Raw genomic sequence first — 25,596 nt, 5'->3', positions numbered from 1 at the left:
CACCCCCATCTAGGACCCTGAAAACAAGAACAGAGCCCGACTCCTCCGCCAGGGCCTACTGACCTCAATCTACTGTCTTAAGGCTCTAGACACATCCAATGTATGTAATCGTTCCTCCTTAGGATTCCTAGGATTCCTAGGGGCTGGACAAAAAGAAGGAAGGACAATTTCCTGCGATCTATAAAAAGTACTAGCCACCTTGGGTAAATAGGCAGGGTCAGTCCGCAGGAGTACTAATCAAAAAACTGCGTAGGGGGTGGGGGGGGGGGGGGGTTTCTCCGAGAGGGCCTGAAGGTCACTGACTCATCTAGCTGATGTCAGGGCCACTAACAGAGCAACAGAATCAGTCAGGGGCTCAAACAGGGGACCTGTCAAGGAGTCTAGAACCAGATTGAGATCCCATGGAGAAAACATTAACCAGGGAAGAGGCCTCGCCCTCTGACAGGATGAAATAAACCTCTTATTTCACCTATTACCAGCTAAGTCGGAGTTATATAACACCCCCAGGGCTTAAATCAGGACTTTCAAAAGTACTGACTGACAGTCCTAGTTCCCGCCCCTTCTGAAGGAACTTCAGAACCTCCCCCGCCGGAGGCTCGCCCAATGGACTCCTCCCGAACAAGAACCTTCTCCATACCCTGGCATATATCTTAGTGGTAGCTGGCTTCCTACTCTGCAAGAGAGTGGAAACCGGACTAGAGGAGAACCCCTGACCGTCTAACAGTTGACTCAAATCCAAAGCAGTCAAATGAAGGCCCGGAAGTTGAGAATGAAGTAGAGGGCCCTGGGAGAAAAGATCATTTCACTCCGGGAGGATCCAAGGGTCTGATACTGACATCTTTCGTAGCCATAAAAACCGAGCCCTCATGGGCCAAAAGGGGGCCATCAGTAGCAACTGAGCTTTGTCCTCTCGGGCCTTCCTCAGAACTGTCGGAATCAAAATCAGGGGTGAGAAGGCATAAAGGAGACCGGAGGCCTATGATATGTGAAAGGCGTCTACTGCCCAGGGTCTGTCCTGAGGGAGCAGAATAGACTGACCTTTCTGTTGGCTCAAGTGGCAAAAACGTCCATAGTCTGGGACCCCCAAAAGCTGCACTATCTGTTGGAAAACCTCCTCGTGCAGGCACCATTCCCCCTGGCGTACAGGATTCCTGCGCAGGAAGTCGGCCCTGACATTGTCCGCCCCCAACCCCCCCCCGAATGTGCAGTGCAGTGAGGGAAGACCAAAGTACTTGTGCCAGGGAAAACATTTGCTCCATCACCTTCATAAGGGAGCGAGACCTCCTACTCCCCTAGTGGTTGATGTAAGATACTGCCACCCTGTTGTCTGAGAGAACCCTGACATTGCTCCCCACCAATAGTGTAAAGAGGGAGTGTAGAGCCTTCCCAACAGCCCATAACGCCCTGAGATTTGAGGAGCTACGACTTTCTTGTCGAGTCCAGGGGCCTTGTCTCACATGAGCTCGTAAATAAGCCCCCATCCTCATGCACTGGCGTCTGTAGTGATCTGAAAACCGCAGTCACCAAGGGACCCCAGTCGAAAGATTCAGAGTCCGCAGCCACCAGCGGAGGGATAGGAGAACCCAAGGAGAAAGAGTAATGCTCCTGTATAAATGCCCATGCAATAGCCTCTGTGCCGGCAACACCTCCCCTGGAGTACACGTGTATGTAACTGAGCCCAGGGAACTGCCGGGATGCATGTCACCAGGGATTCCAGTAGAGACATGGCCTCCCTGAGGGTGAGGACTGGGTGTGAGATGACCATAGAGGCCAGAGTCCTGAGACTGAGCACCTTCTCTGGAGGTAAGAGTCAGAGTTGAGAACAAGAGTCCAGAATGAGGCCTAAGAACAACTGGTGGGTGGAGGGTTGTAGTCTTGACTTCTTGAAGTTTATAAGCCAACCCAGTGTCATTAGGATAGCCATCACCAACCCAACCTGCAATGCTCCTTTGATGTCCTCACAATCAGGAAGTCTTCTAAATACGGCACAAGGGGGATCTCCCTCTCGTGGATGTGAGCCATCACCTCTGCCACCACCTTTGTGAATACCCTTGGAGCCATTGCAAGGCCGAAGGGAAGGGCCCTGAATTGAAAGGTTTCTGACTACCCCAACCATAGGAAGGGCTACTTTGAGGAACTTCTGATGGGCAGCATGGATCGGAATAGGATAATACGCGTCCTTTAGATCTAACACTGCCATGAAACCCAGGAAACAGCATCTTGATGTCAGACTTCACTGACTCCATCTTGAAATGCTGATACACCAGATGACGGTTGAGGAGTTTTAAATTGATAATTGTCCTGAAAGAACCGTACAGTTTTCGGACCAGAAACAGCAGGGAGTAGAAGCCGTAACCTTCTCCTTTGTGGACTTCCATGAGGACGGATTTTCAGAGCAGGCCCTCCACTTCCTGCTGTAAAGAGTTGCTTGTCTGCCGATCTAACGAGTGATGTAATGATTAATGACCCCAGGCGGGGGGAAAAAGGAGGAGGAGAGACTGCCTCCTACCTGGATGGAGACATCACCGGGCCGGCTTCTTACCCTCGGTAGAAGGGCCGAAGGAGAAGCCTGAACACGCTTCTTGCTGTCTCTCCACCCCTTCCTGGGATGAGGGTTGCTTTTTCCTGGAGAACCATTTCCTTCTGAAACTGCGTTGCCTAAAGAGAATAGAAGAAAAAAGGTAGGAAACCTTTTGTCACCTGCTTTTTCCAAGATGTCATCGAGTGGCTTACTCCCCTTCGCAAGGCATGGCACAAAGCTTTGATTTGGACTGAGTCGCCTGGCCACCCTTTCAACCAGAGTGACCGTCATGCAGAGTTAGAGTTTCTGACAGGCAGGAAGGCCACCGCTCCTTTTGCTCTGGGGATAGCCTCCAGAAGTTGATCACGAGGGGCATCTCCCTTAATCAGATCTTCCAGTTGTTGGAGCCAGATCATCAGGGATAGGGCTGCGCAGGTACCAGCAACAGCAGGCCAGAGTGCACCCGCGGATGTTTTCCAAGCAGAGCGAAGAAAGGTGTCCGCTTTCCGGTCTAACGGATCTTTCAAGGACCCCAGGTCTTCAAATGGGAGGATTGCTTCGCCGTCTTAGCCACGGCTACTGTCAATTTTTTGACAGTGGTCCCATAGACAGGAATCCTCCTCCTGGAAGGGATACTTTTTTCGGAATAGGAACGGAAGGTAAGCCCTCCTATCAGGCTTGTCCCACTGGTCTTTAATCAGTCTTTTTACCTTGTCGTGAACAGGAAAGGCACGGCGTTTCTTATGTTCCAGGCCCTGGAACATAATGTCCTCAAATTCCTGTCCCCTTGTCTCCACCAAGCCCATTGTGGACCGGACTGCTTTAAGGAGATGGCTAACATCTGCGGTTGGAAAGCATGGTTTACCCCCCCACATCTTCCTCAGATGAGGATACGGAAGAAGAATAGGATGAACCTGAATCAGAAGCAGACATCTCTCCTGACTCCCTTTCCTTCAGAACAGATCTGGCTGAGGTGGCCGGGATGGCTGGAAAAGCAAATCCCTTAAGGGATTCTCGAACTTCTGCTCGGATGACATCCCTCAGACTACTAGTTAGATCTAGGATCTCTTCTGCAACTGTCTTATGAACGCAAGTCCCGCATAACCTTTTTGGTAGTGAGAAGGCAACGAGGCGCTTCACAAGGGGCATTCCTTATGCTTTGTCTTGGTTGACTTCTTCCTAGGCTTATCGTAAGGCATGGAGAAAAAAGGAACAGAAATTTCCCATTAATGGGAATAGATGACCACAGGTCACGTACCCACCACTGTCCTACGTTACTGGTTCAGGTGAACGAGGGGTCCTCTGGGGACTCCTGCGAGAAGCAGTTTACCTCTGTGCAGGATGACCTCCACTAGAAAGACTCCCGCTGCTCCCTTGAGGCAGTGACCGCTCCGGCGACTGCTTCTTGTGCTCCACACGCTGCTCGCTCAGTTTGCGCTAGCAGGATGCGTCCTGTGACTCCTCCATTCTACTTAGCGGAACATCAGGCTAGAGCAACCTGGGACCTGTAGTCCTTCCCTTTAAACACTGTGGGGCAGGCAGCGGTGGGCAGAGCCATCTTGCTACCCACCGCGCATGTGCAGAGGCGATGCTCTGTTCTGACATCTCCGGCCAACTTCCTGAAGCGGGGGGAAGCTGCTGCCGCGCGTACTAACTGCTGGGACGCCAATGGCCAAACAAGGGATTGCAATGTAACTGGGTTCTTTACTCACAGCAGTTTAATGGCTGGTACCCGGAAGGGAGGCTGGTTCTCACCGCTGGTTCCCTTAGTCCCAGTGCCAGTTTGGTGACCTGGTGGCTTCTTTCCCCTGCACCCTTCTCTAGTTGGTGGGTCCCCGTGGCTTGGAGCATCTGAGTGTCCCCTCCTGGTAGTCTCAATCTTTAGTCTGTACGGCGGCAGTTTGAACCCAGTAGGGTCGGTGCTCTGTTCCGGTCCCTGGTTATCCAGTCACTGCTGGTGCCCCTGGACTTTACGGCCAGTGAGGTCCTGGATGGTCCCCTCACTGTGCAGATTTTATCAGGTCTGCCTGAAGCGTTTGCCTGACCTAGGGCTCTGAACCTAGTCTGTGCTATGGTACCAGGAGTAATCCTCCACAGGCAACCACACGCCTGGGCCCTCAGGTCAACGTTACACTGTCATTGTGGTTACGTCCGTCTCCTCTCACCTCCACTTAACGACTCTCTGACTACACCAACTGTCTGACCCCTACCACCTGGCTGTCTAGTGGACTGGATCGGCTCCACCCCTAGGTGGCCATCCATTGGGTCCAACTCTAGTCTGTCACCAGTCCTTGGGGAATGGGGAAAAATAGGGATTATATTGTGTTTTGCTGTTACCGGTACTGGTGTTCTAGGTTCCTGGGGGTAGGCCTTGCATCTTTGACAGGATGCAGTACCTTGTAGCTCCTGATGGGTTCAGGGTCGCTACAATGCAAAGTGGCATGATGTGAAAGAAAATTTATCATCACCTAAATGTTGCTAACTTCTTAACAGGTCACTATAGTCAGCAGACCTCAAAGTCGTTATTTGGACGTTAATTGCCATGGCAGCAATTAGGACCACACAATCAAAGTCTCAGGATGCAGATGGGGTTAAAGAGAACCCAAACACCATTAAACAGCTAGATGCCATAATCACCATTGACAGGAGCATTTAAAGGGAACCTTTCAGGTCCAATATGAACCCAGAACCACGAGCAGTTCTGAGTGTATATTGCTAATCCCTGCTTAACTGTCCCTTTATACACTAGCATAGATAAAGAGATCTTTAGAAAAAGTATTTCTAAAGATCTTATCGTATGCTAATGAGAGCAGGGACTAGTTCCAAGGACATTGCTTCTCTTGCTAGTTGGCCCCATTATCATGTTAGTACGTCCCTGTAGGCGTGCTAACATGCCAATGAATGTGCAGCGTCAGAGGATGATCTCACTGACCTCTCCGCTGCCATCGCCGCCTGACTGGGGATTTCGGCTCAGTGTGCATGACCCCGGAGTTTCGGTCAGGGTGTACGCGTCCTGGCTTCAAACTGAAGTGGTGCGCATAACCCGAAGTCCGGGATTATGCGCACAGACTAAATCCAGTGTCGGGCGGAGAGGTGAGTGAGATCATCCTGTGACGCTGCACATTCATTAGTATGTTAGCACACCCACAGGGATGTGCTAACATGCTAATGGGGCTGACTAGCAAGGGAAGCAACGCCTTTGGGACTAGTCTCTGTGCTCAGTAGCATACGATAAAAGATCTTAAAATATTTTTTCTAAATATATATCTTTATCTATTCTAGTGTATACAGGGACAGTTAGGCAGAGATTAGCAATATGCACCCAGAACTGCTTGTGACTCTGAGTGCATATTGCACCTGACAGGTTCCCTTTAAAAGGTGTTAAACAGCTATGGCCAGTGTCGACACCAATTGTTACTGATGCAGCAGAATGTCAGCTATAGTCTACAGATGAAAGTTACTGCACTTTCACTGGTCGGAGGATGCTATTCTCTTATATCTCAGGTCAATTTTAAGTGGTATTGGTGGTCAAATAAGGGGTTACTGAGCTGCTTATGTAGTTTTGACAGAATCCCTGCTTTTTCTTTTGTAGATGAAGCAGTGGTCAGAATGTTAATTTATATTAAACCCCACCAAAATCCCTGATTGGCAGCAGCTTGTGTTCAGTGACTGGTCAGGAAGATACTAATGTCGAGGGTGGGATTGGAGAATAGCTGGACTGGCCTGCAGCAAAACTAGGCCGTCAGTGATAATCTCCTGTTGATCAAACACAGATTGTAGTTTCAAAACGAAAGACTAATAACAGAATATAATGGAATTACTCACTCTGTTCCTACTGCATATTGCTGTGTGATTACCACAAGCCTGCTCACGGATTCCCTTAAAGGGTATGCTCACACTAGCCAAAAAATAAATAAATAAAAAACCATCTGCATTGCCTCAATGAATAACTTGGGTCTGAGTGCAATCCTTTTTCTTGCATTGTACTTATGCTAATATGAAGGATTTAGCTGCTATATAAAAAACAGCAATAATCAATTTTACAATTCCTTCGCGGTTTGTAATTTGCATTTTGAACATAGGTTAATGGTGCAGTGTACTGATCCACCCCATCAGTCATTTTTCCCCACAAACGCCATGTTTAGTTTCATAGTTTTTAAGGTTGAAGGGAGACTCCAAGTCGATCTAGTTCATCCCGTAGCCTAACATGTTGATCCAGAGGAAGGCAAAAAAACCCCAATGTGTCAAATAAGCTCTAATGGGGAAAAAAATTCCTTCCTGACTCCACATCCGGCAATCAGACTAGTTCCCTGGATCAACACCCTGTCATAAAATCTAATATACATAACTGGTATTATATTTTTCAAGAAAGGCATCCAGGCTGCTTAAATGTTAGTAGTTAATCGCTCATTACAACATCATGCGGCAGAGAGTTCCACAGTCTCACTGCTCGTACAGTAAAGAATCCTCTTCTGTAGTTATGATTAAACCTTCTTTCCTCGAGACGTAGCGGATGCTCCCGTGTTCCAGTCGCAGGCCTAGGTGTAAAAAGATCTTTGGAAAGGTCTCTGTACTGTCCCCTCATATGTTTATACATTGTGATTAGATGCCCCCTAAGCCTTTGTTTTTCCAAACTAAAAAACCCCAAGTTTAATAACCTGTCTTGGTGTTGCAGCCCACCCATTCCTCTAATAATCTAGGTCGCTCTTCTATCTACCTGTAAGATTATGCCATTTATAACCTATACTTTTGCTATCAAGAAAAGCATCCATTCCTCTCTTAAATTCAGTGAGTTGGCCATCACCACTTCCTCAGGAAGAGAGTTCCAGAGCCTCACTGCTCTTACCGTGAAGAACCCTCTTCTATGCTGATGTAGGAATTTTCTTTCCTCCAATCGAAGAGAATGCCCCCTTGTTCTGGTCAGTCCTTGGTACAAACAGATCATGGGAGAGATCTCTATATGGCCCTCTGATATATTTGTACATGTTTATTAGGTCTCCCCTAAGTCTTCTCTTTTCTAGAGTAAATAGACCTAATTTTGATAACCTTTTCGTGTATTGTAATGCACCCACTCCATTATTTTAGTAGCCCGCCTCTGAACCCTTTCAAGTTCAGTAATGTCTTTCTTGAGCACCGGCGCCCAAAATTGCACACAATACTCCAAGTGTGGTCTGACGAGTGATTTGTACATAGGGAGAATGATGTTTTCATCTCGTGCCCCCAGACCTCTTCTAGACCTCTTTTAGTTAGAGCAGTCACTTGTCCAAAGCTGCCATAACTGAATACTCAGTTATTTGTGTAAAGTCAGTGCAGGCACACATCCCTCTGTACTGTGGCTGCTTGCTCACAGATAACCCTGGAAGTACAGTGAGCAACTGCCACTAAGCTTATGTACCTACATTGTGTGCATGCACAACTGAGTGTGCTCATTCTAGGCAAGCAAATGCTGCCAGAGGGCATGATAATTTAGGGAATGAAATACAGCACTGAGCACACCGTCAAGTGTGCATGGAGCACCCCAATTTTCATATTAAATGTAAATAAAATAAATAGTATGGAAAACTAATGTACAGGGACAAACTTAAAATAGCCAAGTCCCATATATGATTATCTGACTAATATAAATTGAGTTTTGGGGTGACAGATTCCCTTTAAGATAGGCCATCCGCATCATATCACTAAAAGTTCACACAGATCAACAGTACATGGCCACCTCAATTACTGGTAACTAGCGATAGACTCGCAGAACCAGGATCGGAAGATCCATCTGGGTTTTGAAAAAAAAAAAAAGAAAAAAAAAACCATTGTTCGGGCCCAGATAACTTGCCAGCGCCGGTCCCCATATAAGTCTTTGGGAACCCAAGTCGGGAGCTTAAAAATGGTGGTAGAAGTGATAGGGGGATTGGAGCAAACACTTTATACTTACCAGTCTCCGTGCGGTTTTAACACTACTTCCGGGGTCGCTCATTAACTTCATACATACGCACTGCTTCCCCCGCCCACCGGCAGTCCCAGCATGTCTGATTGGTTGCAGTAAGACGCGCGCCCCACACCCTGTGATAGTGTGTCCGATGTCCAACTGCTTTCAATTACAGGCACTGTGTATATTGTTAACATCTGAACTAGAAAAAAAAGGGGGTGGGGGGGAGGGAGTCACAGGAAAGCCTGACCCCAACAGAAATACTCCCAAATATATCACTAAGGACAATAACTAGTGATAGTTAGCGACTCAAAAGCAGTATAAACCTATATGAGAAGGGAAAGTCAAGAAGGCTATTTATCATATTGAATTTAACAACCATTTTGCTGTTACTATGCCCATGCACTTTACACCCACCCTATTCATGTAACCTTATCCTGCAATGTTATGTTATTGGAGTGTATGGCAGGTAGCAGTGGAAGTGAATTTGAGGGAAGCTCTTCGAGGTTTCCAACCATTAACCAAAAAGAACCCGACCTGATTTGAGAATGAAATTGTCCAAGCAAGCATCTGAAATTTTAACACCAGACTTAACGAACAAAACATTATAAAAAAGGCAGACGTTAAAAAGGTACAGCCTGTTGGACACAAAAAGAGAGACTTCTCCCATATTTCAACCAAAAGGAAGAAAGTCAATACCCCAAGGATATCCCAGGAATTGTACTTCACATGAGACTAACAGAAAATTGACCTGAAGACTGGTGGCTTTTTATAGACCGCTCTATTAGAAGCATGTAATGTGTGCTCTTGCACAATTATAAACGTTTCTTCCCATTGCTCACGCAACACTTGAATAAAAAAATAAATAAATAATGTAAAAATTGTAATACAGAAAATCTTTTATGAACATCAGTGGTCAATTTGTGTTGATCTGAAGGTGAACTTCATGCTTCGACAGCAAACTGAATACACAAAATACCCATGCTTCAGGTGCCTCTGGGATAGCAGGGCAAAGCAAGAGCATTGGATTAGTGTCATGGCCTACAAGGGAAGAAATGTTAGGGCTTTGGAGAAAATCAGGCAATTGCTTCAAGTATATTTGTAGATCATTCCGTAGATTAAGCAGGGAAATTCTAAGCTGGAATCTGATTGTCCTATTCGTAAACTCATGAACAATTCCAATTTTACCAGATGCACGAAGGACACTGAGGCTTCGGCCTTATAGAGTTGTCTGTTGTGAAGAAGAACTACTTGGTTAATCACAGAGCAGACAATTATGAGGAATTGGTGCAAAAGAGGTTTGCTAACTTCAGAAATTTGGGTGGTACTATGAGCATAAAGATGCACCATCTCCATAGCCATTTAAAACAGATTTCCAGATAACCTTGGAGACTTCAGCAAGGAACAAGGCGAGTGGTTCCACCAGGATAAGAAGGTGATGGAGGAGAGACATCAAGGCACATGGGACATATGACATGTCTGCACCAGGGCCTGGGGTGACTCGTTACCGGGCCACGGTTCTGCTCCTGGGGTGCCGCGGGGGCAAGGTCCAGTTCAGTGACCCCGGCGGTGTTGTTTAGTAAATAGAAAGGGGTGATAGTTTATTTGTGATGCCACCTGTGGTATGCGGCAAGTTAGGTGCCACCGCTGCGAGATAGAGGACCTCTGGGGCAGATGGTTATGCTGCTGAGGTGGTGTAGCTCTCCACAGGCAGAGCTGGGCCCCAGGGCGGATTGGGGGATAGTAGTAGGTGATGGCGGGGGTTGCAGGGTCGAAGGTGCAGGCGAATAACGGAGCGATACAGGGATGCAGTCTCAAGGTTTTTACTCACTGTAGCGGGTTCCAAGGTAACATGCCAGTGACCGCCTTTGTAGTGCTGGAGTTTCACTGATTGGCTCCAGCCAATCCCAGGTAGTTCAGAGGTCGAGTGCAGTGCACCTTTCTTACCTGTCTTAGGTGTACCTTCCATGGTCATTTTCCTGAGCTTGCTTCTCCCTCCTGCCTTGCACCCTCGCTCACAGAGTCCTGAGCCAGTGCCCATGGACCCTTTTGGGTGGCGTGAAGCTCTATCCCTTGGTCCCTTGTGGTCACCTTTCAGCAAATGCGTGTGCTGATGTGGGCTCAGTGCTTGCAGTCACCTCAGCCGCTGGTTTTACTAGCGGCATACGTAGGTTCTTCTCTAGCCCAGGGACCAGTCCCCGTTTTGTGGCCAAGTCCTTCCACCCAAAGAATATATGTGGAACAAGGCCACGGGAGGATGTTTCACTTCCCGTGGTCTCTAGGACCTCTTATGTCTTGCACCTTGGTCGAGCGGCGCCGGCTCCAGACCGCAGGTCTTTCCTCCTCCACTGCTGCTTCCAACTTTTCTACTTTGCCATGTCTGATGAGGTGTTGCTGAGTGAGAGTCTTGTGTTTTGTGTGAACCGGTGGTGACCTCCTCCATACTCAGGATGGAATACCACACCTCTGGATGAGGTGCAGTACCTCTGTGGCGACTGAAGCCTCAGGGGCGCCACACATACACATTATGGCAGACAACTGTTTGAGCCTCCAACGCGATTGTCCTGATTACAAAAAGGAAAATCAGTGTTTTTTGAAGCATTGACTAACAAATATTGTATTCATCAAATCATACATAAAAATATGTAGGTGACGAAGTTAATTTTTGGCTCCTTTTATACTTACTAGTTGTAACTAAAATAATCTTGCAACTCTGAATGCTTTTCAATCATGTTGCACTATTTAGCTATTAAATAATCTCAGAAAGTAAAACCAATCTGGCAAAAAAAGTCATTCGTAATGAGAATTATAATCTATAATTTAAAGATTATACACACACAAACTATGGCTAAATGATGTAATGGAGGGTGAAGGAAGAGTAAGGAGAGCAGTAGATTAGGATGGTGTGGTCGACAGAGACAAGGCCCAACTTGGAGGATGCGGCCTGGCTAACAAAAGGGAAAGACAGGAGAAAGGGTAATTTGCCACTTCAACCTAGCAATTGGTGAAGTTTGTGATAGATTGAATGTCTGTTAGAGTTAAGTGTTCCTTCCCACAGTAAACTTGAGTATGGTGAAATCACTCCCTACTCAAGAAAGTCTGACCTGCTGTGTAAAGACCTACGTAGCCATCTATGAAAGAACCTCAATAACGATCCACACTTCAAATCAAGATTACAGGAGACGTGTGATGAAAGTCATGCCTCTTGAAAAAATGCCATTCCTTGATTGATTGTACCACAAAAAGAAGGTGATCAAGAACACTACATGGTAGGGCCCAACTAACGATGTGGGTCGACCTATGGACTGTGAAGGTAAAACCATTCCAAAGTCTGACAAGTCAGATTTGGAAATAAGACAACTTTGGGTAGGCAGATAACTTAAGATTGACAGCAGAAAAAGAAAAGCTTTTTTCCTGAACCAAGAAAGATTCAGAAACAGTATTCTGTGGATGAGATGTTGGATTACAGTGAAGGGCAGTGATGGTGATGGCCGCGATTGGGTGATTTCTAGATACCCAAAAGGTAGAATTACACTTCATTCCATCCTGAACAGTTACCAGTTATGAATAGGGTTGAATAGGTAAATAAATCCCAGCAAACACTTCCCTCAAATTTCATTGTTGGGTTCTCAACAATAGAGGAATTGTAGAGGGGGAAGTGTTGGATAGATATGTATTCTATATACCACACTGACGAGCAAAAGGGTAACCATGTTTTAAACTTTTCACTTTCAGGCTCCATATCTCGCCATCCACTACAGCTTTGAGCATGAGACTACCTTTGTTTTATAGGCAATCTTGGCTATCTCAAAGATGACTGACTTGTAACTCCTTCACATGATTAGTTATGCAAATTGTCGTCATGTCACTGCATGGTTACTGTTTTGCGCCTCGTGTTTGAGGAATCTTTCTTCCTGTATACTACAAATTACAATGTGTTCTCACATTCCCTAAGGGTTCAATGTGTTATTCAATTCCCAAGCAGTTCTAATTGAGGAGCAGTCATGAATAAGATTTCCCAAGAAAAGAGAATCAGCATCACACAGCTCAAAGATCACAATCTCAGCCAAGAAAATTGGCAAACTGCATTATGTGTGCCATGACAGTTGGAAGAATATGAAATTAAGTCTCTCATCCATTCTAAAGCCAAGAGGTAAACATCCAGGCAAAATATCAGTCATCACAAGGTCTAATTAGTTCTGGGATGACAAAGGAGTAGAGGGGCTTGTATGTTTCGTATTAGCGAAATCACAGACGTCCATGGAAGCACAGTGCCACACAAGCTATAGAAGAGTGGAATATCAGAAGCATTGGCTTGGGATTGAAAAAAAAAAAAAGGACCAAGAGTGCACAGTAGAAGATCGGAAATAGATTTGGAGCAATGAGATGAAAGTCAATAGATTAGGCTCTCAATGCTATGAGAGTAACCTACAAGAGGAGTTACTTTGTACACTCGAATTGAACGGGTATTAAAATGATGACAGTGTTCCAGCATGACAACAACTCGAAGCATACAATGAGAAATGGTTCAATGACAATGAAGTAGAGGTGCTTGATTGGCACTCAATGTAAAGCTGAAGAAAATTTATATATATTTATATATATATATATATATATATATACACACATAACTGAGTTGACCAGTATGCACCTATATTCGGACCATATGAAAATTTTCAAACTCCAGCAGACAAAATCCAGGACAAATTCTTCATTTCATAAAATTCTTTATTCCAAATTCCATTAAAATATAGATCGACACATGGGGCAAAAGTAGCACGGAATGGGGTTATAGTCCCACTGGTCTACGCGTTTCGGCATGTACGCGCCTTCCTCATGGACTTGGGGATCAGAGTTCGTTGAGACATGCTTGGATCTGATTGAGAGCATGCCCAGAAGAATTCAGGCAGTGTTTAAAGCCGAAAGGTGGGTTTACAAAATACTAACAAAATAATAAAAATGTCTGCTGAAGGGGGGGGTGGGGGAGGGGGCATGCACTAAAAGGAGATAAAGGACCAGTTGTTCCACTCTGGCTTAGCAGGTTCATCTTCGTCCTCTTCCAGGGATGAGGGGTGGTGAATCAAACTGAATCCCCCCACACCTGGGACTTGACATCTTGCACCCAGTTTCTGTGGGTTTATAAGCCCAAGAGCTCACTTGCTCTCTCCTCATGGGCTGAGTAACCTCTGGGACCCCTGCATTAACTCCCTGACTGATAACTGTATAGTGTGCCAGAAAAGGCCTGTCTGGAGAAGGATTTCTCGGAACACAGGGGCACGCTGCCAAACGAGCACTTTAGTTTATGAGAGCTGACAGATTGTGTGGCTGATCGGTCAACTGCAACGTCAGTCTAATGTGTATGGTGGGCTCCGCTGTAGTGTTGATCATTTGATCACGATGACTGACAGCTCTTCCCCTCACCAACTGAATCTCTACTATTCACAGACTACTACACATCTTCAATGCTGTAGTTATAGAATGCAAAACGGTCTGGAGTATTTGTTTTACGGCAACAATAGCCCCTCATGATTAATAACCTCACATTATGGAGATGCCCATGCCTGAGGTCATGTGAGCCTTCTCTGGCTGAGGCAATAATCTTCTACTTAGTGTAAAATACTGACAGAACTTTGGGCAATTTGTATAGCAAATAGTTTGACTCTCCCAGGTTCAGTGACTTGCCTAATATCTGAAATTCAATTTGCACCAAATCCGTTTGCTCATTTTAATACTGTAGAGGTTTGTACCACACAGTATACGTTGCTAACTGAATATCTTTCTATATAGCATATCTTCAATATTTTAAACTGGTTTCTGTAGTATTTAGACAAAGTTTTTGCGCATATAGTATTGGGATAATTGATCTCTAAGGGTATGTTCACACAGGACGTTTTTTTCCTGACCAAACCTGATCTTGTGGCAGGATGTCTCCTGGGAGTCATCTGCAGTTTAAGTGTGGTTTTTGAGGTATTTTTACAGCGCTTTTTCTGTGATGTTAAGACTAGCAGGGGTTCAAACGTACCCAAGTGCTGGGCCGGGCTTGAACTGCATCAGGCACTCTGGTAGTAAAAAATAATAAAAAAAAAAAATAAAAGCAAGCGCACTATACTTGCCAGTCTTTGGTAGATGCTTGAATGTATGGGTTCCTTTCAGGTATGATGTCATTCAACAGGCCCCGATCACATGACGGGGCAAGGGGGCAAAGCATGATTGTAGTGGAAGAGAAAAAAAATCGCCAAGCTCACTAAGCCGTTCACGCCTACTAACCCAGCTGGTCACGCCCACTAACCTGGAAGGAGCCCACACATTTTAGGCTCAACTGTAGCTGCTCACGCAGCCCCTCCTACTTCCCATGCCGCTCATTAGCCTTGTGCATATTCACTGCTTGCTTCCCCCCTATTGGAGTCTGTGGGTCTATCGTACAGTAAGAAAAAATAAATGACGTAGTGTCCCCCCATATTATACTCATCACAGAAAGCCCACGGCTACGGACTGCAGCCTCAGCTGTGTGCTTATCTTGGCTGCGTATCAAAAAAGGAGGGACCTCATACTATTTTTTTATTTAGATTAAAAAAAAAAAAAAAAAAAGCATGGAGTCCCCCCAATTTTGATACCCAGCCAAGATTAAGCCCACAGCTGGGGGCTGGTATTCTCAGGCTGAAGAGACCCAGCCTAAAAATAGCCTACAGTCGCCCAGGATTGTCGCATCCATTAGATGTGACAATCCCACCACTTTACCAGACTTCCCGAAATGCCCTGGTGCAGTGGCAATTGAGGTAATGTCAGGGATTAATCGCAGCTCAAACCCTGATACTAGTGACTGTAAATAGCCTGACTGTGGTCTCTGCTGAATGAGTGGCTCATTCTTTCTATACTAGACCCGCAGACCAGGTCTGATTGGTGGCAGTCAGACGCGCCCCCAGCATCTAACTGCAGCCAATCACAGATGAAAGCAGTGAATATGTAATGAGCGGGGAAGTGGAGGAGCCGCAGGAGTGTACAGCTGCGCCAGGGAACAGGTTTTAAAGACTGCATGTTTTCAATTAGATGGCTAATGGCTGTTCAGCACAAAATACACATGTGAAAGTTGCCAGATAAAAAAGCAAATAGGACTCAGTGGTTTGATTTCTAAAAGCCACAGGACAATACCAACTAATAAATGCCTAACAATTTGCCAGGCTTTTTTTTTTTTTTTTAGACACAGGTAAATACTATTCACAATCAAAAAATATGCGAATGCAAATTAGGAAAACAGCACATACTTGTCAACACTGTACATAGCTGGCTTGTCAAAGACATCTGTGTGAAATTCTCTGAAACCGGCCTTGCGTTCTGACATCATCTCGTCTGTAGCTTCACTGCCGTTTCCATTCTGAGCCATGCTATGCACAGACCGTTTCGGAGCTTGATTCAGGGCTAATGGAAAGAAAAATATTTTCCCATTGGATGTCAGGACTAATTTATTTTTATCCATTCTATGATTGCACATTGAACATGAATTTTCTGCTACAACGCAAGGAGACTTGAAAAAGACAAATACAGAACAAATCTCCCAAGTGTTGGGTAAGTCTGCCTCTGTCACTTCATTAAGTATACAGACAAGGTGAGGCTTGTTTTTGTTTTAGTAAAAACAAATTAGTATATCACTTTAAAATTTTTTTATGTAAACACATTATATACAATTTATTACTATGGGCTCTGAATAGCTGGGATACTGGGTCTTGAGTGGTTAAAACTCTGCTGTCAACTGAGCAGCTCCGTTACAGAGTGGTGTATGGGCTCAATGCCAAGTCTATGGGTTCGGTGAAAGCTCTACGAGAGAATGTATGGACTTGTAGACTTGCTATTGGACACGTGCACCAATCTGTGAACACTTCTCATGCAGGAGCTGCATACTACAGGTGTTGTGACTGATCAGTGGAGGTCCCAGGACTCAATCCCCCACCACAGAGCTGTGCAGCACTACTCTAAGCATAGAATAAAAAAAGTTTCATAAAATGACAGCTGAATTTCAACTCCATCTCGCAAAATGTTCTTGTACATTTAAATGTAGATAAATCCGAAACACCGTAACAATGTCGCTGGTGAAGCGGGGTGGACATATCATTGGTGCAACCTGTGCTTCTGTCAGAGAGGCCCGAGAGGTCAAGGGGCCCATTTCTATATTAAAAGCAGACAATTGTGTATCATGATGAGCTCTTGGATTTTAAAGTGCCCCATATATTGTTCTTGTACAGGGGCCCTTTTCTGTCTGTGCCCACTAGTATGGCGAGGGCACAGAAAGCTAGACCACACCAATCACAGTCAGGGTCAACTGTAATCTACAATGGATAACAAATGCAACAGGTGTCAATAGACCAGTGAAAAGCAACCAAGTGGTGATACTTAGGGAGGGGGACGGTCTCTGTATCCCATCTTATACCTATTAGGTATCCGATTAGACACAGCCTTGTGTAATACCAGAATACACTGCAATACCAGAATTTACAGAATTTTATGGACTTTTGCAGTGCATTACAAGAATGATCAGCTTGTTTAAAGGGAACCTATCATACCTGAAAATGCTATTAACCTGCAGATATGATACTAATCTGCAGGTTAATAGTGTTCCAAAGCTGCCTGGCTGCTGCACTGAAAGCACGACAACCGAGAGAAAATTAACTTTATTCCTCAGCAGCCTCCGACTTTAAGTCATCGAACTCGCTGACGTCACCATATAGATCGGAGTGCCATAGATTTTTTAGCAGATGGCACTTGGACCAATGTCATTTAATAGAGCAGTGCTGCTGCCGCTCGGAAGAGAGGATCTACAGTCGTGCGACTCTGGTCATAGAGGCACAACTGACAAAGCTTTAGTCACCACTCCGTACATAGAGAGCAGCAGCTGCAACTACACCCTGGAACTGACTGAAAACAGGCTCTGAAGTGGTGCACTGCAGAGCTGGCTGTCAGTTAGTACTGGCGTGGTTACAGCCATTGCTCACTATATATACCCTGCTATGACTGATTCTGCACCTCTATGACAAAGCTGGAGGTTGCCTACAGTAATAAAATTAATTTGGTCTCAGTAGACGGACTTTCAGTTTGGCAGCCGTACAACTTTGGAATGCCATTAACCTGCTGAATAAGGGACATTAGAGGTTCCCTTTAAACAAATTCCAAATATATATATATATATATATATATATATATATATATATATATATATATATATATATATATATATATATATATAAAAAAGGGACAACAAGCAGTGTTTTTAGCTCTCTATATATTAATCTATAAGTGGGGAAAAAAAAGGGACAACAAGCAGTGTTTTTAGCTCTATATATTATCTATAAATGGGGGGAAAAAAAGGGACAACAAGCAGTGTTTTTAGCTCTATATATTAATCTATAATTGGGAAAAAAAAAGGGACAACAAGCAGTGTTTTTAGCTCTCTATATATTAATTATCTATAAATGGGGAAAAAAAAGGGACAACAAGCAGTGTTTTTAGCTCTATATATTATCTATAAAGGAGGGGGGGAAAGGGACAACAAGCAGTGTTTTTAGCTCTCTATATATTAATTATCTATAAATGGGAAAAAAAAGGGACAACAAGCAGTGTTTTTAGCTCTCTATATATTAATTATCTATAAATGGGCAAACAAAAAAAAAAAAACGAACAAGCAGTGTTTTTGGCAATTATAAATGGGGGGGGGGGGGGGGGGGGGGGGAAGACATCCTGCTGCCAAATCTGTATCCAGATGATGCATGTCCAATATTGTCTGTTTTACCACTTAACATAGTGTGCCGTTAGAGTAGTGGTTTAACAGGGATTGAAGTTCCATGGAAGTCACCATAGCTATTGGATACATCAGCAAGAGCTTCATTTCCCCACAATGTTAGCATTCTAGTGAATTTTACTAGGGACATACAGCAACCATTATCTTTATTAAAACTTGGAAGATTACAGAAAAATGACAATTGAGAATTCCGTAAGAAAATTAAAATGAGAGCGCCATCTGCTCCATACAGTCTCTCAAAACATAAGCCTGAAGCTGCTGTATACTGGAAAAGCCTGCAGGCCCACCCTGTTTAGAAGCGAATACTCAGAAGGAAATTCAATTAAAAAAAGTCACAAAATAAGCCCTCATACAGCTCTTGGCAGAGAAAAAAAAAAAACAAAAAAAACAAAACCACCACCATCATAAGTGGTTTTATAGTACAAAAGCAGAAATATTCAAAGCTACATAAAATGTAGTATCGTCCTAATGATTGAATTTATTTTGATATATCTGCAATATTTACAATATTTTCAGGTAGTGGTAGAGAAAAAACACCCAAAAATAGAATCAAAACTAAACTTGCAGCGCAAAGTGGAGCCATAATTTATAAGCACATGTGGCTGGAAAAATAATAAAAGTTCTTGTTCTTAGAATGAGTCAATAAATAAAAAGTTGATCACTATGGGCCATTAAAGGGTTAATGAAAGTTTTTAATTGCATTATAAAAAAAGCCCAAAAAACTCAGTTTCACAAAGAAAACAAACAAGCCCTCATACATAAGCAATTAAATAATTTCTTCTATTAGTCAGGTATACATTGGGGAAAAATAAGTACAGTATTTGATCCACTGCCGATTTTTTACGTTTTCCCTTCTACAAGGAATAGAGGTCTGTAATTGTTATCCTAGGTACACTTCAACTGCAGAACAGTACACTACAGAATCCTTTGTTTGCAACTACAGAGGTCAGATGTTTCCTGAGTTCATAACCAAGTCTGCAGACACTGCACCATGGATTTTAGCCCACTCCTCCATACAGATCTTTCAGGTTTCATGGCTGTCACTGGGCAACATTGAGTTTCTGCTCCCATTGTTCGATTGGGTTGAGGTCTGGAGACTGGCTAGGCCACTCCAGGACCTTGGAATGCTTCTAAAATGAAAACACTACTTAGTTGCCTTTGCTGTGTTTAGAGTCATTGTCATGCTGGAAGGTCCAGCAACGACCCATCTCCAATGCTCTGAGGGAAGGAAGTTGTTGGCCAAAAGTGCGCAATATATGACCCCATCCATCCTTCCTTCAATATGAAGCAGTCAACTTGTCCCCTTTGCAGAAAAGCTCCCCCAAAGTATAATTCCACCCCCGTGCATCATGGTTGGCATGGGGTTCTTGGGTTGTACTCATGCTTCTTTCTCCAAATACGGCGAGTGGCATGGATACCAAAAAGCTATATTTTAGTCTCATCTGACCACATGACCTTCTCCAATGTCATCTGGATCATCCAGAAGGACTTCAAACAGTCCTAGACATGTGCTGGCGTGAGCAGGAGGACCTTGCATGCCCTGCAGGATTTTAATCCATGACAGCATAGTGTTACCAACAGCATTCTTTGAGGCTGTGGTCCCAGACCTCTACAGGTTATTGACCAAGTCCTGCCATGTAGTTCTGAGCAGATTCCTGAACTTTCTCAGAATCCTCCTTACCAAACGAGGCAATATCTTGCATGGCGCACGAGACCGAGCAAGATTGACAGTCATCTTGTATTTTTATTTTCTAGTAATTGCACCAACAATTGTTTCCTTCTCACCAAGCTGCTTGTCTATTGTCATGTAGCCCATTCCAGTCTTTTGCAGGTCTACAATGTTGTCCCTGGTGTCCTTAGACAGTTCTATGACCTTGGCCATGGTGGAGAGGTTTGACTTTGAGGGTGTGAACTGGTGTCTTTTATACAGGTAACGAGTTCAAACTGCTGCAATACAGATGAGTGCAGAATAGGACGGCTTCTTAAAAGAAAAAAATAACAGGTCTGTGAGCCAGAAATCTTGCTGGTTGGTGGGTGATCAAATATTTCATACAATAAAATGCAAAACAAAATGTGATTTTCTGGATTTTTGGTGGGGTTTCTGTCACAGTAGGAGTGTACCTACAATAAAAATTACAGACCTCCTTTCTATGTGGGAAAACTAGCAAAATCGGCAGAGTATAATACTTTTTTTTCCCACTGTACATACATATATACACACGTGCAATTCTTGATGAGCGACAAGAATTTCAGAGTAGGTCTGTGTGAAATGTAGCTTTTTTTGTTTGTGGTTTAATACATTGTTTTAATGATTGCAACAAAATTCCACATCAACATGACTAAATTGTCATAGCCATGAAAAATCGAAATTATCAAAGGACATTGAGTGTGGCATACAAATCTATAAAATAATATACAGGAGGAAAAAAAAAAAAAAAAAAAAAAGTATAAAACCACAAAAAGGATGAATCACTTTAGTGAAAAATTACAAAAGCGTTTATTCGTTAAAAATGCAAACACTAAACTGTTGATCCATGAAAAGGACCACATTCGGTAGTAATTGGAATAAGAATGCTGTACATCAATTTATACCCATGAGTGCTGGAAAAGAAACCATTTCATGGATCAACAATTTAGTGTTGATTATTTGTATTTTTAACGAATAAACGCTTTTGTAATTTACTAAATTGATTCCTCCTCCTTTTGTGGTGCTATATTTTTTTTCCTCTTGTTTATTATTATTGTTTTAATGATGTGAATGATTTAGTATTGATAATTTGTAGCGAGAAGTCTAAAGTTAATATGCATTGCAAATTGTTACAATTTACATGAATTTCATCAAAGTTTTATGCAAGGAGAGAATGATTGTCTGAAAAAAACCAATGCATGGAATGTGTGGACTCTACTATTATTCATATCTTAACTAGTTATGGGCAAACCCAGACTGTAGAAGTCCAGATGATCCGTGTGGTTTCAAATGTGCCCGAGTGCCGGGCCCGGAATTCTCAGGGAATTTCGGCTAAGAATCAGGCATTTGGGAAATACAAAAAAATTTAAAAGGAAAAAAAAAAAAATAAAAGCAAGCAAGTGGGCTGTACTTACCGAGGTTCGGGCGCGGCTGTAACTCCTTCCTGGCCGCTCATTACTTTCATTGCATATGTACTCCTTCCCCCCGCCCACTGGCATCTATGATTGGTTTTAGTCAGACAGCACCCCTACACAGTGACAGTGTCTGACTGCTTCCAAAAACCGACCCTATCTGCAGGTCTATATTGTACAGTTAGCTGCAGTCACGGGTGGAGAATTGTGGGAACCTTGAGCAATGACCACAAGTCACCCGAGTGATGTAACCGCTGATTGCTGAGGCTCAGTCTGTTCCCCGATTGCACGCTCTGACTTCAGATGCAGAAGAACTAATTGTAGTGGGACCTCGTGTGGATTATATCAGAACTGCAGGGGTGTTTTGGGGATTAATAAAGTGGTGAAAGGGTATTTTGTATTTTATTTCAAATAAAGATTCTCAGTGTTTGTTTACCTTCAATTAAAGATTAGCAATGAGGGGGCGGGGTGTGTTTCAGACCCTCGCCATTACTGATCTCGGGCTTAGTGGCTGCTATGAGCTGCGATTAACCCCTTAATACCCCGATTGCCACCACACCAGGACAATCAGGAAGAGGCGGGTAAAGTTCTGGGATTGTTGCATCTAATGGATGCATGCGACAATCCTGGGTGGCTGCAGGCTGATATTTTTAGGCTGGGGGGCAACAACAATGGGTCTCTCTGCCTGAGAACACCAGCCCCCAGCTTTCAGGCTTTATCATGGCTGGATATCAATTTGGGAGGCGGGGGGCCTGACCACAGCTTTTTTTTTTTTTTATAAATTTATTTAAATAAATAAAAAAACAAAACGCATGCGGTGCCTCTTATGTTGCCACAACCAAGATAAGCACATGGCTGGGGGCTGCAGCTGTATGCTCTGTGCTTGGTGTCATTTTATATAGGGGGATGTACACAATTCTGCTCAGTATTAAGTGTAAATTATTTTATCTTAATATGGTAATAGTCAGCAGAATTAATTTCAACCTATTTGTTCAGCCCTCCACACCAGTCACGGTCTCATGCAACCACTTGGGATAATTTCCCACCCCTTGCCTAGCCCATCTTTAAGTAGAGCAGTAATTTTTCCAGATCCTCAGAATTCTTGTTATGGAGGTGCCATGATGAACTTTCAGTCACCAGTAAGAGTGCGTGCAATGACACCAAATTTAACACACTTGCTCCCTATTCACACTTGAGCCCTTGTAACATTCATGAGTCGTAGGATACCGGGGAGGGAAAATGGCTACTTGGGCACAATTTAGCCATTTTTACTTAGGGGTGTAATCACTTTTATTGGCAGTAGTGATATTAATGGCTATATAGTAAGTTATTTAGAGGGCACACCAAATTTACACTGTTATACAAGCTGTACACGGCCTACTATACATTGCATCAGTGTCATAGCTTCAGTGTTTTCCCATGGAAAAATCTAAAAATATTTAGAGAAATGTGAGGGGTGTACTCATTTTTGTGATATACTTTAGGTCCCACATCCTTGTGTATATATTCCCCATACTGGTAAACAGTGACGAGAAAAAGGGTAACAATGTTTTGGACTTTTCCCTTTCAGGCTCTATATATTTCACTATCCACTACCTTTGAAAGTGAGACAGCCTTCATTTTTTATAGACAATCTTTGCCATCTCATACATAAACTTGATTTGCAGCTATTTATAACATGAATAGTTATGCAAATTCTTGTCATGTCACTGCATTGTTACAGTTTTGCTCCATGTCTGAAAAGAAAAAAAAAAAAATCATCCTGTATACTGAAAAGTATAACCTTTTCTCACATTCCCCAATAGCTCAGTGTCTTATTACGTTAATTCCCAAGCAAAAAGCCACCGGTTCGAGTAGAGGAGCAGCCATGAAGAAGATTTCCCAAGAAATTGCATCATGCAACTCAGATGGCAGTCTGTCAGCCAAGAAAATTGCCAAACTGCATCATGTGAGTGCCATTACAGTTGTATTTTGAATGGATGACTAACTTCATTTCATATGTTTTCAAGGTGGTCATCCAGGCAAAATAGAGTCAACAAGTAGGCTCATCACAAGGTTTATTAGTTCTGGTGCGACAAACACTGGAGTGGAGGTGGCTTGTATGCTTCGTAATAGTGAGATCACAGACATCTATGCAAGCAGAGTGCGATGCACATGACTAGTCTGGAAAGGTGGCCCGAAAAAAGATTAAGCCTTGACTTCAATATCGTTATAAGAGTCGGCTTTACTTTGCAAAAAAGTATGAAAAGTGCACAGTACAAGATTGGAAAGGGGTTATTTGAAGCGATGAGATAAAAAGTTAATAAACTATGTTCTGATGGGTGCAAATAAGTTGGGAAGAAACAAGGAAAAAGGGGTTAATGGATCAAGAAATTGAACGAACTGTCAAGTTCGGTAAAGGAAGCCTGATGATTTGGGGCTGTATCACAACCAAAGGCATTGGATGCTAGACCAGGATAGATTGGAGTCTCAATGTTGAGGTATATGAGTATCCTACAACACTAGTTACTTTGTACACTCGTACTATGTGTATGAAAAGGACGACCTAGTGTTCCAACAAGAAAATGACATTAAGATTGGAAAAGAAATACTTCCATGACAATTGAAGTAGAGGTGCTGGATTGGCCCACAGTGTCCCCAGACTTCAACCCAATCGATCACTTGTGGGTACAGCTGAAGAAAAAGTTGTATACGTACCCGAGTCGACCAGTATGCACCAACATTGGAAATGTGTAGAAGAGACCTAAGATCAGATTTTGGTCGAGACATGCTTGAATCTGATCGAGAGCATACCCAAAGGGATTCAGGCAGTGTTGAAAGCCAAAATGTGGATTTACAAAATACTAATAAAATAATAAAAAGTTAAAATTTAGATTTTTTAAGAGCAAAACCATGACAATGCAGTGACATGAGTAGAATCTGCATAAGTAATATGCTAAATGGTCTCAAGTCTAATTTATCCATGCGATAGCCAAGATGATAGTAAAATGAAGATTATTGTAAAGTGAAGGTAGTCTCACATTCAAAGCTGTAGTGGATAGTGAGATAAGGAGCTTGAAAGTCAAAAGTTCAAAAAATTCTTACTCTTGCTTTTCACTGTCCCTCATCCTCATTGGTACTCATCTGACCTTCGGTCCTGTGGAACACCTCAGCAGCTGTTTATTCTCCCTCATCCTGGTATACATGTCCTCTCATGGGCCCTGGTATACACACCTCTCGTTATACTGCATACAAATAAAATTATTCTACTAACCTTTCCTCCGCTCCCCAGGACCATGGCGTCCTCTTCTGATGCTGGCAACTGAATTTGGCATGTAAGTGATTGGAACATGGCAGGGATGTCATGCGCTGCCACTAGTCACAGGTGTGCCGAAGGCAGGAGAAGGGTCACTTCTTCAGGAGCAGTGAATATTCATTTCTCCATTAAAGGAAAATTATTATTCACTGCTCCCCACATTCATAACCCCACCTCTCAGTTACAGTAAAAACCTGCAGTTATTGACCATCATGGACCTTGCTGCCGAGAAGTAGGTGGGACTATGGTCGCGAGGGGCAGCGATTAAATTCCCTTTAATGGAGTAATTAATATTCATCACTTCTGCAGCCGCTGGCTTCCTGTAGCAGAGACCCCACTCCAACAATTGCCACAGTGAGTCAGGTATAATCTGACTATAAGACACCCATTTTTTGGGGGGAAAAAAAAAAAAAAAAAAAAGTGTGTCTTATTGTCCAAAAGAATACGGTAGTTTTTATGCAGGTAGGTTTTTATTACATTTATTTTTGCACATATACACAAGAGTGCAAAAAGTCAGATGCGGCTTGATACTGAGCATGCACAGTTCAAAAAACCACATCCGGCGGCCGGATGCAGTTTTTGCTGCATGGGCTAAATCTGCCGCATCCGGCAAAAAACGGACGCAACGCAAGGCCTTGCGGCACAATACAGCGCTAATGCAAGTCTATGCGGAAAAACGCAACCGGCGGCAAAAAAAACAATTGCGTTTTTTCTGCAAAGAGCTGTATTGTGCCGCTCAGCAAAAAACGGATGTGTTAAAGCAGCCTTATGTACCACTCCGCGGGCTCGGCTGCAACTGCCGAGCCGCTCTGATCCGTGCTCGTACTGCGAGTGGTGGCTCGAGCCTCACGGACCTGGGGGTCACGTCGCTCTGCAAGGGAGTTGGCGCTACACGCGGGGATTTGGGTGAGGAGTCCCATGGCCAGGGCCGCGGTGGTTTGGGATGATAGTTCATGACGCCACCCACGGGTTGT

The 25,596-nt window shown here is 43.8% G+C and overlaps 1 protein-coding gene across 1 annotated transcript in view; it reads right to left on the bottom strand.

Annotated features, from left to right (window-relative positions):
* The window catches only part of HABP4 (hyaluronan binding protein 4), an 82,454-nt gene that overhangs the window by 35,157 nt on the left and 21,701 nt on the right, over positions 1 to 25,596 (bottom strand). The window contains exon 3 of the mRNA XM_075340500.1: positions 15,704 to 15,857. Within this exon, the coding sequence (XP_075196615.1) occupies positions 15,704 to 15,857 (154 nt within the window). The remainder of the gene's footprint in view (positions 1 to 15,703; positions 15,858 to 25,596) is intronic.

This window comes from Anomaloglossus baeobatrachus, chromosome 1 (assembly GCF_048569485.1).
Source record: "Anomaloglossus baeobatrachus isolate aAnoBae1 chromosome 1, aAnoBae1.hap1, whole genome shotgun sequence".
Taxonomy (NCBI): domain Eukaryota; kingdom Metazoa; phylum Chordata; class Amphibia; order Anura; family Aromobatidae; genus Anomaloglossus; species Anomaloglossus baeobatrachus.
The sequence above is the reverse complement of the archived record's forward strand: the minus strand, read 5'-3'. Positions and strand labels throughout refer to the sequence as shown.